Genomic DNA, 15900 nt, shown 5'->3' with positions numbered 1-15900 from the left:
TCACCCTATCTTGTCTCCATAAATAAGTTTTACTTGTACTTAGCATGATGAAAACTATAATTTTAAGTACATTACAGACATTTAGTTACTTAAAAATTAATAATTGTTAACGTTTAGGTATTAATTGTCTGTGACATAACTATTTACCCAAAGTAATAAACTTACGTTTGAGAGGACTTCTTAGGATCTGTATTAGTAACAAAGCAAGAACTGAACCTATGTTTCATGACTGACATCACATATCCACTAATCACATCCCTTCTACTAAGCGAGTGCATGTGGCTTCGGGCCATATTTCAATTCAGTGCCAAGTTTCTGACATGAAAGGTGGGAAAAGATGAGAAACAGTTTTGAAATTAAAGGAAATAAAGATTCTTTATTCTGGAACTAAATATGACTGACAATGTGCTCTGGTTAGATTTTCCTGGAGAAACACTAAGTCCATTCGACCTAGGTTAAAACCAGAACAGACCATTTTATTAAAGAAGAGAAATTTAAGTTTATAGAGCTTTTTACCTGCCCGGGAGAAACATTGTTAGAGGAGCTTGGGTGATCCTACTGAGAAAAACACCAGTAACTATAATATGACCCAGATCTCAGACCCATGTTATGAAAAGGTAACAATTTCGTTTTATATCTATAGGTACAGAAGAAACTCATAAAATCAAGCAACATTCAGGCACACTATTGAACCTGATTGGGAGGTTAAAGCAAAGTCTCTACTGTTCTCTGGTAACATTCTCAGCATTTTTGCTGGTGGAAGTCAGATGTTTGTGCTGACATTCTAAACTAATTCACTTAATAGTCTACCCTATGGATTGCTTTGAGTTGGATAAGGTCTGAGGATTAGGAAAGATTTTTACCACACTCCACACAGTCACAAAATTTTATTCAGTATGAATTATTTGATGTCTTTTAAGGCCTGAATAAGGACACACTTTTTAAGATCTTTGTAGGATTTCTCTCTAGTATGAACTTTCATGTGTCGAGTAAGGCGATAAACATTAACAAAGGTTTTACCACATTCCACACACTTGTGTGGATTGCCATCTGAATGAATTGCTTGATGGATTCTAAGGCAGGAATGTCTGGAAAAACATCTGCCACACTTTTCACACTTGTAAGGTTTCTCTCCAGTATGCACTGTCTTATGTTTCCTGAGGGATGAGTGATGACGAAAGGCTTTGTGACAATTTTCACACTCGTATGGTTTCTCTCCTGTATGGATTGTTTGATGTTCCTGAAGGCTTGCAGAACAAGAAAACCTTTTGCCACATTCTTCACATTTATAGGGATTGTCTTCAGAATGGATTATTTGATGTCGTGTAAGGGATAAAGATGAGGAATAATATCTGCCACACTCATCACACTTGTAGGAGTTGTCCACAGAATGAACTGTTTGATGAGTTCTAAGACAGGTAGATGAGGAAAAATATTTGCCACACTCTTCACACTTGTAGGGGTTGTCTTCAGAGTGAATTGTTTGATGTCTTTTAAGGCAGGAAGTTGAGGAATAACATCTGCCACAATGTTCACACTTGTAGGACTTGTATTTAGAGTGGATTGTTTGATGTCTTCTAAGGTAGAAAGATGTGGAATAACATCGGCCACACTCTTCGCACTTGTAAGGTTTCTCTCCAAAATGAACTGTCTGGTGTTTCCTAAGGGCTAAGTGATTATGAAAGGCTTTAAAACATTCTCCACATTTGAAAGGTTTCTGTCCAGTATGGATTTGTTCCTGAAGGTGTATAGGAGGAGAAAATCTTTTGACACATTCTTTAAACTGGTAGGTATGTTTTCGAAAATGAATTTTTTGATGCTTCTTAAGGAATGAAGGATCAGTAAAAGCTTTTCCACATTCTTGACACTTGTAGGGTTTCACTCTAGAATGAATTCTCTGATGTTGTTTCAGCATTGAAGGATAGTAAAATAATCTGCCACATTCTTCACACTTGTGGGTTTTTTCATCAGTATGATTTTTCATGTGTATAAAAAGTGCTGAGCGAGTACTAAAGGCCTTATGACACTCTTTACACTTGTAGGGTTTGTCTCCAGTATGAAGTCTCTGGTGTATAGAAAGTGTTTTAAGAGAACCAAGGGCCTTACCACATTCTTCACACTTGTAGGGTTTCTCCCCTATATGAAGTTTTCGTCGTTTAATAAGGAGTGATTTACAGTTAGTGGTCTTGCTGTAACAGTTAGGATCATTGAGTGCTATTCCTGTTGAGCCAAAGTTGAGATATGAATAAAAGTTAAGCAATGTTCTTTATATTTATATGGCTTATTTATTAAAATGAAGATATTACCTCACACATATTTAACCATAAATAAAACTTTGCAGTATATTTCAATGCCTGTAGGCACTGAGAAAAATTCACATATACTGTGAGTGGTAACTGTGTAATTTTACTGGAGTAAGATCACAATCAAACAGAACAAAGAAATAATGGTATATTAATCAAAGTTAAATAACTAATAAGTTCTAAGGGCATTTTGCTACCAGAAATAAGCCTTTCAAGCAATGGGTATTATAAGGCTACACATCCATAAAATTACAAAGTAGCCAAGCATGGAAAAAAAAAGTTAATTGTGATTGTATGAGATGGGATGAACATCAAATTTTTATCCTATGTATAAAGTTTTATTTTGGAAGGTATAAAAGATATTTTGTATAAGAAGTAGACTTTCTACATCAAGACTAAATCATATATCCTATGGATCTGGGACAGTATTTTATGCTTTATATTGAGGACTGAAAAAGATATACTTGAGAGATATCAAGACATAATAATAAACTTCAGGTTTGCCTATGAATAACAAAAATTTTGCTGGGGTAACATATGTATCAATGAATAGTTATCTCAATTACCTATTAGTTTCTTTTGTTTGTTTTCTTTTTTGGGGTTTTTTTTTTTTTTTTTGCTTTTTTAGGTTTTTTTTGTTTTGTTTTGTTTTGTTTTTTGTTTGTTTGTTTTGTTTTTGACACAGGATTTCTTTGTACCCCTGGATGTCCTAGAAATTGCTATGTACATGAGGCTGACCTTGAACTCCGAGATCCACCTGCTTCCGCCTCTCAAGTGCCTCAATTAATGCACTGGGGCACCAGGCTTAGCAACAAGGTTACTTATTTCTAAGACTAATTAATTTACAAGCGTAAATAACCATTGAGCACTGAGTGGAGAGAAGCAATGAATAGGGCATTTAAATGGAAGAGAAACACAGATTACTGCAGTAGCCACCAGACCAGGAGCTGCACAGTGGGCAAAAGTAGGGACTCATACCTCCTAGGGGACTAGGGAGTCTGTAGAGCTAGTACTCAAGGTAACCATGGATAAGGGGTTGAATCCAGTGTTTCTGTGGGGAGAATCCTTTGACTACAACTGCTTGTGTATGAAACTAGAGATGACTAGCAAGGTTGGCTCCTTTATACTGGGTGCACAAATCATGGAGATAAGACATTTTGCTGTGTTTTGGGGACTCCTTTGCCTTATGACTGATGTCACCCTTTGTTTCTGCGCCACCAAATCTAGATACCCTTGCTTTTACCTCTAGAACTTTGAGTGTCTCAAATGTCTAGTTTTCACGGTCTCTTTCTGTAAATGTGTCTTTTCAAGGATACATGGACTTATATGTGTAAAGCTTAGACACTGATCCACAACAGCCAATATGTCTGTGCTCATAGAATCCATATATTATTCTTAACACTGGGGTCTTTATAAGAGGAAAATACATATTGAGCTTCTGAGATGCTCTGCCCACGACTGAAGACACAGAACAAGTTATGCTTAGGTACATAACTAGGTTCAGTCTTACAGAGAAATAATGGCTTTTGAATATAGAGAATGATTTTATAAATTGTCATATGCTGATTTAGCTCACTGAACACCTGGTTCCAGAGATAGGATGCACCCCACCCACTTCAAGCTCAAACATAACTGGCTCAGGTTTCTCCCACAGCCTCTGTCCTTGATCAGACTGGCTCCCTGTCTCTGTGAGAGACAGAAGGACAACAGGACAGCCTGGGAAAAGATACCAAGCACTGGGGAACAGCTAAGAGGTGAACTGTTTCCAGTAGAGGCTGCTATGATTTACCTCATGGTAGAAAGCTGTGTAGAATAAGAACAGCTAATGGAATGCTGATCCTTAAAATGGACAGAAGAGCCACAATGCTAAAGTCTCTTAATCATAACTCCAAAATCATAGCTAAATTCTGAGAAATGCTATAACCATCAACTTAGTGCTTATGTTAAGTCTACATACATGCTATCTAAAGCTTGGATTTTTCTAAAAAATTTCCCTGGAATCTGTCAAGTCAGGATGATTTACCAGTATGTGCTCATGTTCTATCAATTCATCAGGTTACCCTTGATGTGTAGATTGCTTGCAATCTTCTTTTATTTAGCTGATGGTGCACAGTATCTACCATCTTCTAGCTGTGTGTGCTAAAAATCATCACAACTGAGCTGGTTAAATGTTAACATTCCTTCAAAAAAGGAGGCTACAGTCAAGGTCACTGAACCCTCACCTGGGTATCCAGTCCCTCCGCTCAGCTAGTTGTGTGTAATGAGGCATTAATTGCATGGGCTTTCAAGGTTTCCTAAAGACAGGAGGGTATACAGACCACAAAACCTAAAACTGGTTTGAAGGATTGATGTCAGCAACCTGGGGAAACTGTTATATACAGTAATGGCCCACATGAAAATAAATATTGCCTCACACCCATAACCCGTGGGACATCTTGCTACATCAAATGTTAAGCTTATTTGTTAAACTTCTTCTGTCTCATTTGGAATTGCTTAATCCAATGGCATATATAAAAAGGACCAGAAGCATGGGCCTAAGGGAGTGAGGTGTCTCAATTGATTCTTCAGTCAGTTACAAAGTGAACTGCTAGATTCCCCTTTCCATCTTTGTTGTTTACAAAAGGTGACCTCTCTTCCAAGTCTATTGACATCTCTAAATCTCTTGCTGACATAGAATTTTTCTCCGTGTAGGTCAATGTAATCATTTTAAGAAGATGCAAAGTATACATGTTTGAAGGTATATCTCTAATAAAGGGGCTAACTTATTTAAGATAATACAAACTATATAAATAAAGAAGGGGACAAAAGCACAAAATCACGAGGCTAAGACCTTAGGTCTGACTATTTAACACAGGTTTTATGGGAAAGGAGATTTAATCTCAAAATTTATTTATGTCCATAAGCTATAAAATTCTCTTCATGTTAGCAAACACTTCTGACTTAAAGATGTCTGTCTAGTCACTATGTCGTTGCTAACTTTCTTAAGCTTTACACATGTGGAAAATGGTGTCATGCCAAGAAATCATAATTACTTGTATACCTTTTCATTCTTACATGCGTTTCTTGAAAAGGCCAGCCATTCTATTGTCTTTTCTCTATTATTTTCTGATGAAATAAAACAATGAACATAGACGATCTGGAGGACTGATCTAGATTGTGGAGAGGTGCACCACAAAGGGATCAGGAAAGTGATGTCCCCATTTCCTCCAGTGTGTTTTCGTTACAGTTTACTTAGGGATAAAAGACTTTCAGTTCAGAAACTGGAATTTTTTTTATTAATTTATTTTTTATTTCATGTGTATTGGTGTTTTGCCTGCAGGTGTGTCTGCAGACATGTCTGTGTGATGGTGTCAAATCCCCTGATAAGCAGTGGGTTCTGGTAACTGAACTTGTCCTCTGGAAGAGAAGCCAGTGATTTTAACTGCTGAGCCATCTCTCCAGTCCCAGCAATTGTAATTTTGAGGAGTGAAATTTTTTAATAGAGATAATGACTTTCATTTATTAAAATCCTAATCTGATGAGAGCCATTAATTCACTGTAAAATGTTACAACAAATATAATTAAGCCATAGTTGGTAATAATCAGTCACCTAATGAGTGATTAAATATAATCAATGTGGCCAAATTGTGTTTGTATTCATGCTAAATACAAATGTAATTCTTTTATAGAGATGACACTGGACTGACTGACTAATACCTACGTTCTATTATACAGTCTTCTCTACATGACAAAGTTTAGCCTAAAACAGGGAACTCAAACAAATTTAAAGTCACCTTACAGTTTGCTCAATATGGAACAATATACAAAATCGGTGTAGTTTACAAACTGGCTACTGAAATTGAATGCTTGAGTGAAGATAGCTAAAACTAAACTACACTTACATGGTAGGACACATCCAGGATAGATGATCACGCTGACTATTAGCACACTGTCCACTGGGACACAGACCTACGGAGTAAACAGCATGCTAGCCTCGCATGATAGGGATGCATGGGGATCAGGACTGGCCAGCACTGCTCCTGACTCCCTCTGGCCTGTGAGCCACTGTAAGGAACTCCTACTCCTTATGTGCAGGGAAAAGGAATGACTCTTCCTGTTTCACAGGACAGGCTCATGCTGAGAAGGTTCTCGACTCAGCACCCAGAGTCTAAAAATCTTAAATGGAGACACTCATTGCAATTACTTTGCACTCAATGCCTCTTGAATTGATCATTGAGGATACAGTATACAGAGGAACCCTGTACCAACCAACACTTGCCACCCAAATGGTTTGGGAACTACATGGAAGCTCAAATGGCCGTGTCCTATCCCTGATTTCAATTCTCCTTCATCCTCCTAACAAAGCTAATCCCTGAGCCGTGAAGTCAATGCCTGATTGTGTAAGCAGTCCTCAGAAGAGTGTGACACAATATACAGGAGAGGCCAGTCAGTACAGCAGGCTGAACTATGGGCACTCTCTCCAACTAAGGTGCATGTGCCACATGTGAACCCACCACAGCCAGGTAAAGAAAGCAATATGGCCTGAGGAGGAAGAGATGTAGACTGTGAACATTCACTCAGCACAGTCATTCTGAGTCATCCCAGCTCCTCAGCCCTGCTTCCATTACAAACTGGGAAGCCAGTGGATATATACACACAGGAGACCTAGAGAAAGGCCCATGAGATCTCTTCCTCCCAGTGGACTCATAGTAATTAACCATAATAGTTCCTATAAGGATAACTACAATGGCTACCCATGAATGGACTCTACACAAAAGACTTCACTACCTCAGATGTATCTGGGAACATTGGATTTAGAAATAAAGTTTTCTTATTTTTTTAAATGATGTATGACTGTGCATATACTTAAATGAAACTTAGTCCTTTTACACGATATAAATATTTTCCCTAAAAAAAAAAATGGAGCCATGAAAGAGGCACACGATCACGGTTTACTTGACTGTTTGATGGGGATCCATGGATGAACTTCTAAAGGATTTAAAAGTTCTTTCATCCTTCTCTTCCTAGGTCTAATAGTCTGGCCCTGGTAATAAACTGATAGTAAAACCTTGATGAATAAAAAAACAGTCTCTGTTAAACAACTGGACATATTGGCCCAACATCTTATACAATAAGTCAATGTCTTGATTCTTCCTTAAGATCAGTGAGAAATGAACTGTCCAAAGTGACTCCTGTTAGTCTGACTTTATTACTGCTCCTCACCCCAATTTGTCATAATCAACAGAACTGAAACTGTTGAGCCCTCCCTCTGCTTCTGCCTGCCCCTATGTCATGGGAATGTGGTGTTGATTTTATTAACCAAGTGATGTTCACTTCAGTACAGAGATCTTTCTAGCATGAATATACCCTTAACTCCAGCAAATAAATGACTCCCAGACTGACCAGTACTGTGTGGCATTTCCCTGAGTACGACATTACAATAGAGACCTAACAAAAAGCAAATCCTTGGAAGTCCTTGTAAATACATGCACAGGCCACTCTTTACGAAATATAAATCCTGAGAGACTTAAACCACCATAAATGTCTGAGAGATATGAAGGAGAGGCCTAAAGAATGATTCTCATAATACGTATTTCCAGGCACATGAGAACATCTGGCTTTTTGATGGATCTTTGGATTTGAACTCTGTCCCCTGATCCCCTTATTCCTACACACCTGGGTGCACAGCGGCGGCTGCTTGTCTCTGCATATCCCAAGGCCCTTGTCCTTGCTCCAGGAATGTTACCAAGAATGGCTTAGAGAAAGTTAGACCTGTTTGTAGGAAACGAGAACATGATTGTTTAAGTGTTCTTCCACTGGAAAGTGACATATCCCTTCCAGTACAGTGTTTATAAGGAAGGAGATGATAAAATAAGTAATTGCAGACAATTAGCTTCTTAAATGGTTTCTGACACACACAGTACAATACATAAAGGAATGTACAATATCCTGATTCTGACTCTCCTTAAAGAGAAAACATTTAAACTGAATTGAGAAACAATTTCATTAACAAGCGTGCTCCATGCATGCTGGTGCATTTCTCACAGTCCCACAAGAACAAAGGAGGCATGCTTCCAACACAGACATCTCAAACACACGAAGGAAAAGCAACGAAATGTTTCTTAGCTACAGAGCCACCTCCCTGATTTTCCTTAACGTGAAGGATAGGAAACTCGTTGTTGAAATACAACATGAGATATTGTCCAAAGTGAGGAAGTTACATGTTGATGGTGAGATACGAATTCACTTTAGATCAATGTTTACCCAGGAACACAAAGTTGCTGTAATTCTCTAACATCACGTCCCTGTACAGATTCCACTGAACAGGCTCCAGGCATTCCCACTCTTCTGGAGAGAAATCAATGGCCACATCCCAGAAGGACAGCATTTCCTGAAATAAAGACCAATGAATGAGATCACACCTTTAATTAGTTAAAACCATTAATAATATAAACTAATTAAACCATTCATAAAATTGATAAAAACCATTAATAACATAAATACCAAGATCCACTGGGTGTGCCATAGCTGAAAAATATAATTGTTGATGCTATTTTCATTATTTCAAAAGTATCTAATGGCAGAATTGAGGGGGGGTGTTGTTTGTTTTATTCAATACAGTCCTAGATTGTCACACTGAAAAAAAGTCATTGTTTTTCCTTTAATTAATGTAAAAATATCAGCAATTTATGTATTAATGGGCAATTTTGTAGTAACTGCATGAGTAAGCTTTGGATTGTTTTTCTCAATTTGGATAAGCTCACCTCTTCAATCACTGCCTTTGACATAAAAAGTAACTTTGATTTGCATGATGTAATTGTTGTCTCTGAGGCTTACTGCTAACCAAGGCCTAGTCCTGGAAGCTCGTCTAGGCCTACAACATTTTCAGTCTCTGAGACTTGCTGCTGAGTAATCTCACTGTTTCTAGTTCTTCCTGAATTCTAACTGGCTGATTAAACTCAGCTATTGTGAATCAAAATCCTCTCCAGGCTGACTAATGCAGTCTGGCAATTTTTTCAGCTTCTCCTATGTTACGAAGCTTGCCCTCATACTGTCAATCTACTGTAATCTCCTAGCTTCTACTTATTCTATGGTTTGTTCTGTCTTCACCTGTGTCTAGCTTGTTTTCTCCCTGCAACCTGTCTCTGTAAAATTATCCCAGTAAAAGGCCTCTTTCTTTTTTTTCCTTCTCTCTGTCCTGCTCTCCGAAGTAGCTTCCCTATCTTCTCTCTTCTCGTGAGAGTTGGACATAGCCTACTCTATAAAATCTGATTCATCACTTTGTCTGCTACCCAATGAGACATCACTTTCAAACATGGATGCTTCTTTCTACAAACCAACATTACCTTCGTCGTGTGGGATTAAAGATACTAAGGGCATGTACTAAGAGCATGTCTGTATTCCCGCCAGAGGGATTAAAGGTGTGTGTTAAGCCTGAGTCACACTACAACCAGACACATGGTTTTTCAGTAAACAACATAATCTTGGGGGTGCACAATGTGACCAAATATTCTGCAATATTCCAGGCTTCTGAAATATACCCTTACACACCTCCAGCATTTGGGGCAACAGGACTGGGAGCTTCTCCCTAGAAGCTGGTTCAGAGCATCCACTGTTCAAGAGGTCCCCAAGCCTTGGCTTCCTCATGTCGTTAGTCAACGGGAAAACACATTAAACCTCCTACTTCTATGAGTTACATTTAACAAACTGATAAGATCATGTGTTGTCTAGCTTCATCTGTCTGAACACAATTCCAGGTTCACCCACATTGATACAAATGACAAGACTATTTTTTCTCTGACACATTTTTGATTAAAAACTAAATACATCATTTTCCCATCCATCTCCTCATTGCAATATCTCTCCTGTCCAACACTCCATCACAAATACATAGTATATTCTTCTCTACTATTATTTCATACACCCACATACATATATACATCTACACATAGCTATGTAAATAAGAACAGCTGATTCTCTTCTCCATCTCTTGTATTTATGTTTTCGGAACTGACCCTTGTTACTGGAGGAACACAAAGTGGGCTCATATCTGGCAAACATCAGTTCTCCCTCTCTCAGCAGGACTTAGATGCCCATACTTCTTCATCTAGTTAGGAGATTCTCCGTGCAGGGCACCACGTGCTGATGTCATTGCTCAGGCAGTCAAAATGGTGGGTTATCAAGCTTCCCTTCTCTTCCTAAGAGGCACAGACTCACAGCAAACCTCTGGTTTTGACATGGACCTCTAGTCCTCATACCAAACTGCTCCTGCTCCAGAAATAGCCCCTGGTTATTATGTGCAGAAATTGCAGTGTAGACATACCTATTGGGTCAGATCACAGATCATCCATAGTTCTCTGCATTTTTGGTAAGTTTTGGTTTTCTGTGATGCTCTCTGTGCGGCAGCTAGAAGTGCTTTGAGCAGTAAGAGCTGCACACTTATGTGTAGGTCTAAGGAAAAGTATTCAGAATGCAGTTAGCACTTACGATGCTTTAGTAAAATATCATTAGTATGTTCTCCTCTAAGATTTAAACCTAACAAGTCACCTGTATCAGCTTCCAAGCATGATGTAACTTCTACTAATGAAGCTTTAAGTCCCACTGGACAGCTTCTACTCATGTCAAGATATTGAGTGGCACTGCGGCTTCTTTAGGGATAGAATGCCATACAGGACATTGCTGTGGCCCACTGCCATAAGAGGCTATTTATTGCTTCTCTCCCTTGGAACCTGGCAAAGCACCTTCAATCACTATGGACAACGCATCCTTCTGTAGATCTTCATGACAGATCCAGCTGCAATCCCAAGTCTTGTGTCTGAAATGTAAGGTGTTTTCACCGTGGAGAGAAGGGAATAGCTTTTGTCACAAGACTTTATAGGATAACTGAAATATATTCTCTTTAAAGAAACAACTGCAGAAAAAAAATAGTCTTTGGTTTCATGAGCAGAGTTCAGCATCGATGAGGAGGCCAGTACATCTCCAAAGCACCAGCAGAATGAAGCACTTTGGTGAATAGAAGTTTCTCAAGGGAAAAGAAATTGAAATGTCTTAGAAGAGTCTTTACGGTAAGTAGAGAAGTATCCTCCTGTCTTGACAAGTAAATGAGAAAAACCGGATTACACTCTTTTTAACCACAGGATCACCAAGTATGTGGGAAAACCAGAATGATGAGAGCCCAGAGCAGAGTGAAGATGAAAACAATTTTCTGTGAGAGAAACAGAGCATGTTTGCAAAGGAGAACTAACTATGAGGCTCACTCTATGTTGCCCCGCACTGGCTATGACAAGTGTCTGCTATCTTGAGAACAATCTCCTGTGAGACACTGTGGGCAGAGGTCAGTGGACCTGACATACCACTTAGTAGGGATTTTAGCCAGTACAATTAACAGCAAACATTCCAGGGGAATTAGAGACTTACAAAATTCACTTTCTATGGGGAAGGAAAGCAAATGATGTCTGACCTCAGGCAGGAACACTGTCACTCGTTAACACAGATTACATATTCTTACAGTAACTGGGAGGTCGATGTTTATATTCTACTTGGATGGAAGCCAGTCCAAGAGGAAGGCTAGAGCAACAAAATGGACAGAGTGGATATATTAAGAACTCTTGCGCCTCCCATCAGTGTCCAGGACATTGGTGGGAAGTCAACGTGAGATGTAAAGAGAGGGCTGGATTCCTGATCAGGTTCCAAACAATACGGAGTCTCCATTCATAGCCAGCCTGTCTGTCAATACTGCATAGGGCTCAACATACATACAACACAGATCCCGAAGCAGCAACTCCTAGGTGGTGCTGAGAGTCAAACAGTCTCTGAGAATGGGGAGAGAGGATTAAAGATAGAAAAGGCAGAAAAGAGATGCAGAGCAGGGGTTGGGGATTTAGCTCAGTGGTAGAGCACTTGCCTAGGAAGCACAAGGCCCTGGGTTCGGTCCCCAGCTCCGAAAAAAAAGAACAAAAAAAAAAAGAGATGCAGAGCCAAGAAATAGACTTGGGATGACTGCAGGTCAATACCACAGCAGGCAGCAGGTAGGCAGCAGGCAGCAACATTGAGTTTATTTTCACAGCCTTTTTATACCTCATAGTACCATGGGAAGCAACACTATAAAGAAACAGAAACAATTGCAGAAATACACGCGATACATCTGTTCTTAAACAGAGGCCTCCCTGTTCCTTCCACCGTGGCCAATCCAATGTTCATCTCCTCACCTTGACACTTGGGTGCACCTCCTCCTCTCCTTCAATGCCTCAGTGGGCCAGGAAGTCTACCCATAGGTTCTGACCTGCCATGAAGTTGCCTGACAGGTTTCTCTCTCTTTCTGCATCAGAAGAGCAGGCAAATGGCCCCCCACACTAGGTCTCTGTCCCAGGATTTTAATAGCATAAAGGTGGCAGAATACAATCGTTACCTTTTGCTTCAAGCTACAATATCTTGCAATTATAGGACTCAGAAAATGGAATAAAATGTGAAAAATGTGAAAGACCAAAGGTGATGGTTTTTTTCCCCCTTTGGAAAGTAAGGATTATATAATGAGAATTTTACTTTTAAAATAAATACCATGTTTGATCCATACATTAGGGCTCTAGATGTATTTTTGGATTTTAATAGTCTATATATAGTTTATGAGTCTTTTTAAAGCACCAGTAAATGGAGTATATTCATCAAAGAGTATGAATTTGCACTCTGATGACTTAGTTTTACATAGATCCTGGAAAGAAGAGAATGATGGAATACAGAATACGAAAGAGTTGACCAGGCAAGCAGACATAGCTTTTAACTCATAACATGTCACCTTATTTTAAAAGGACTATGAAGGACCCTATGAAGATAGACACTTTCATAACAGAAAATGACAATGCAATGAGGATCTGCATTGCTCAGGTTTATTACTTGCACATGTGTTTGGCAACTGTTTGACTCTTCTGTAATTTTTCTTCATAGCCTCTGACATAATCATATGTATCAGCAGGATCTGAATGTCACCACCCAGCACACCTCTTATCCAGTTTCCAAGCTATTACTTATCTAACACAGCAAGGTTCAAGCCTGAGTTGTAAAGACAAGGAACTCCTCCCCTCGTACTAACATTAGGATACAATGAAGGAACCCTGGGAGGAGAGTGAGAGAACTACACACCAAGGGGACCTGGGCTTAAACCTGTGCAAGAGGAAGGTGTCCCACACTAGCAGTCTGCTTTACTGTTATAGATGGCAGTACACATGTGAGGGACAGTGGAAGAAGCCGTTTTGTTCCTGGTAAGTGTAAGAAGCCTTTGCACACAGCTGAACCTCTGGAGGAGGGACACGGGAAGGCGTGCCAGGTGACAAGGCAGAAAAAGACACAGGGATACAAACCACAGCAGCCTGCATCAGTCAAGAACTGCACAAAGGAAATGAAGAAATTATGGAGTCTCTGCTTAGATATGAAAGAAAGAAACTGGAAGAATTCAGGAAAGACCAGAAGAAAGCATCATCAGGTCATGGCAGAATCTAACACAAACTCTACTGTCCAAAAGGAGTGGAAATTCGATGCAAACAGGCAGAATATTCAAGCAGGGGAAAGAGCAGAATTCTTCCTCACACAGTAAATGCAAGCAATTAATCACCCAAATCTAACGTCTTTAACAACAGTATGTTATCGAAAAAAGTTTAAACTATATGTGGGATGTGTCAGCAGAAGAGAAGCACATGCAGATTGTAAATCACCAAAGTGCTGATTGCAGGGATTTGCCATGACACTCACTGGGAGACATGAAATGAACCACAGAAAGTATTTCTTATGTGCATCAAGTATGTTAAAGTGTCTTCTGACAGACTGAGGTAGCCTACATTGGTCTTGAGTTTGCTATGAAGCAGGGGATGACCAGGGGGTCCTGTCCCCCTACCCCCTCACAAATGCAGAGATGACTGGGTTGTGCCTCAGAGTAGGCTCAAGTTTTTTTTCTATCACAGTTCTGTTTACTCTAAATGACATCCATACACACCTGTCTGGGAGTTCTCCCTCACCCTGCTGACCTGACACAAAAGCCTGACCCCCTAAAACAAAGATGGTCATGTGAGCTTTTCACCAGCTCCTAATACCCTGCTCATAAACTTTCTCAATAAGTTCAAGCCCTAATAATGTCATGTTGACCACAACCATTGTGGGCCAAGCAGACATTCTCTTTTTTAAAAATTACTCAACTGTAATTTTACAATTTAGGGATGGAGGTCCTGTCAAAAGTTTTAGAAAACACAGCCCTCAAGGTGAAATATGTTGTGAGCTCCTCCAGTTCCCACTCTGCCTTATAGAGGTTCCTGTCTGTGTGCCAATGCATGTGTTTCTTCATCCCTAGTCAAAGATTTTCAGAGTTCGTGGATTCAGGCAAATCTGTCGGCTGTGTTCCAGAATTTCCCAGCATGCCACCTGCTGTGGCTAGGATTGTTTCCTCTTAATTCTTTAACAGAGAAAGTAAACACAATCGAACCTCAAGGCCGTTACTAAAAACTGGCTACAGAGTACACGGGGGGGGGGGCGGGGGGGGCGGCAGAAACACCATTTACACTGAGGAATCTGACATCATATAGGTGAGAATGGGGCAGCCAGGGAAGTGTGCTTAGAGCAATGAAGGTCTGAGAGTTCCTGCACTATCTTGGGAGCAAGTAGTCAATTGACCACTAGTTTGCAATACTGGCCCTTGCATTATTGTCTATTCTCCCACTACCAAGCTGCTCCAGTGTACCAGAGCACCAAGGCAGACGCGGGCTGCACGCGGTGCCCTAGGAAGCCTTCAGGGCACAATCCCAAACGCCCTCAGGCCAAAACTGCAGCCTCAACTTTCCCAGCCAGGTCAGCAAAGCAAGTCCAAGCAGCTTCTTCCGCCCTCTCACCCCCAGATCTGCTCCCTCCGAGACAGAGCCCGGCTCCCCGAACCCCAGGCTACGCTGCTCCCCGGACCAACCTCCATGTATCGGACAACAGAAATGGACAGCCGCACACGCTTTCCCGCCAACTTTGAGAAAGACCCACGAGTACAGACCTGAAGTCAGAACGGGATTTCCCGGAAGACTCCTTGCGGTCACAGTGGTGTAGACTACATCTCCCAGAAGTCTGTGCGAAGGAAATTCCGGAACCCAGGGTACAAGTCTTCTCTTCACCGCATTTGCTGATTGTAACCCGCCTTGGAGTGTGGGAAGACAAAGCTCTATCTGGATAACAACTATGGGTAATGAGCTTGGTTTCCGACCCCAGAACCACAACAGAAGTATGGATATGAGTCAAGCCTTTGACAGAAACATTTGGCTTACAAGTCATTTCTAGTGGTAATTTTAGTATTACTACTTTCTGAAAAAAAATGTTGACTTACTTAATTAAAATAACAAAGCAATACACTAATGAATATGGGAAGGAAAGGTTAACCTTTTAAGATCATGTTTGAAACCAGCCTTTGCGTGCCTGACTATGCTTCTAGATCCTCAGTGGCTTCTAACAAATGGACTGGAAATACAAAGCTAGCTTGGTTTTGAGAGATAGAGTTTTAAACTAGCTCAAAACTCAGCAACAGGATCTGACTCAGGAAGACAGATAGTTAAAAATGCAGGAGGACTGGTGCTGACTCACTGACCCTCCGGATGTCACC

At 40.2% G+C, this 15900-nt stretch overlaps 1 protein-coding gene across 2 annotated transcripts; it reads right to left on the bottom strand.

The window, feature by feature from the left end:
• Positions 1-348: 348 nt before the first annotated feature.
• On the bottom strand, positions 349-15343 carry Zfp455 (zinc finger protein 455). 2 transcript variants are annotated; one of them, NM_173314.2, is given in 5 exon segments: positions 349-901; positions 904-2220; positions 7959-8054; positions 8547-8673; positions 15223-15293. In NM_173314.2, coding segments are annotated over 4 exon segments (1546 nt in total). In that variant the 5' UTR covers positions 15229-15293; the 3' UTR covers positions 349-901.
• Between the last annotated feature and the right edge of the window lie 557 nt (positions 15344-15900).

This window comes from Rattus norvegicus, chromosome 2 (assembly GCF_021556685.1).
Source record: "Rattus norvegicus strain SHRSP/BbbUtx chromosome 2, alternate assembly SHRSP_T2T, whole genome shotgun sequence".
Lineage (NCBI taxonomy): Eukaryota > Metazoa > Chordata > Mammalia > Rodentia > Muridae > Rattus > Rattus norvegicus.
The sequence above is the reverse complement of the archived record's forward strand: the minus strand, read 5'-3'. Positions and strand labels throughout refer to the sequence as shown.

Coding starts and splice junctions, on each gene's coding strand:
- Zfp455 (XM_087617046.1), bottom strand. Junction 8,055..8,546: donor CAGCAACTTTGTGTTCCTGG/GTAAACATTGAT, acceptor TCCTACAAACAG/GTCTAACTTTCTCTAAGCCA.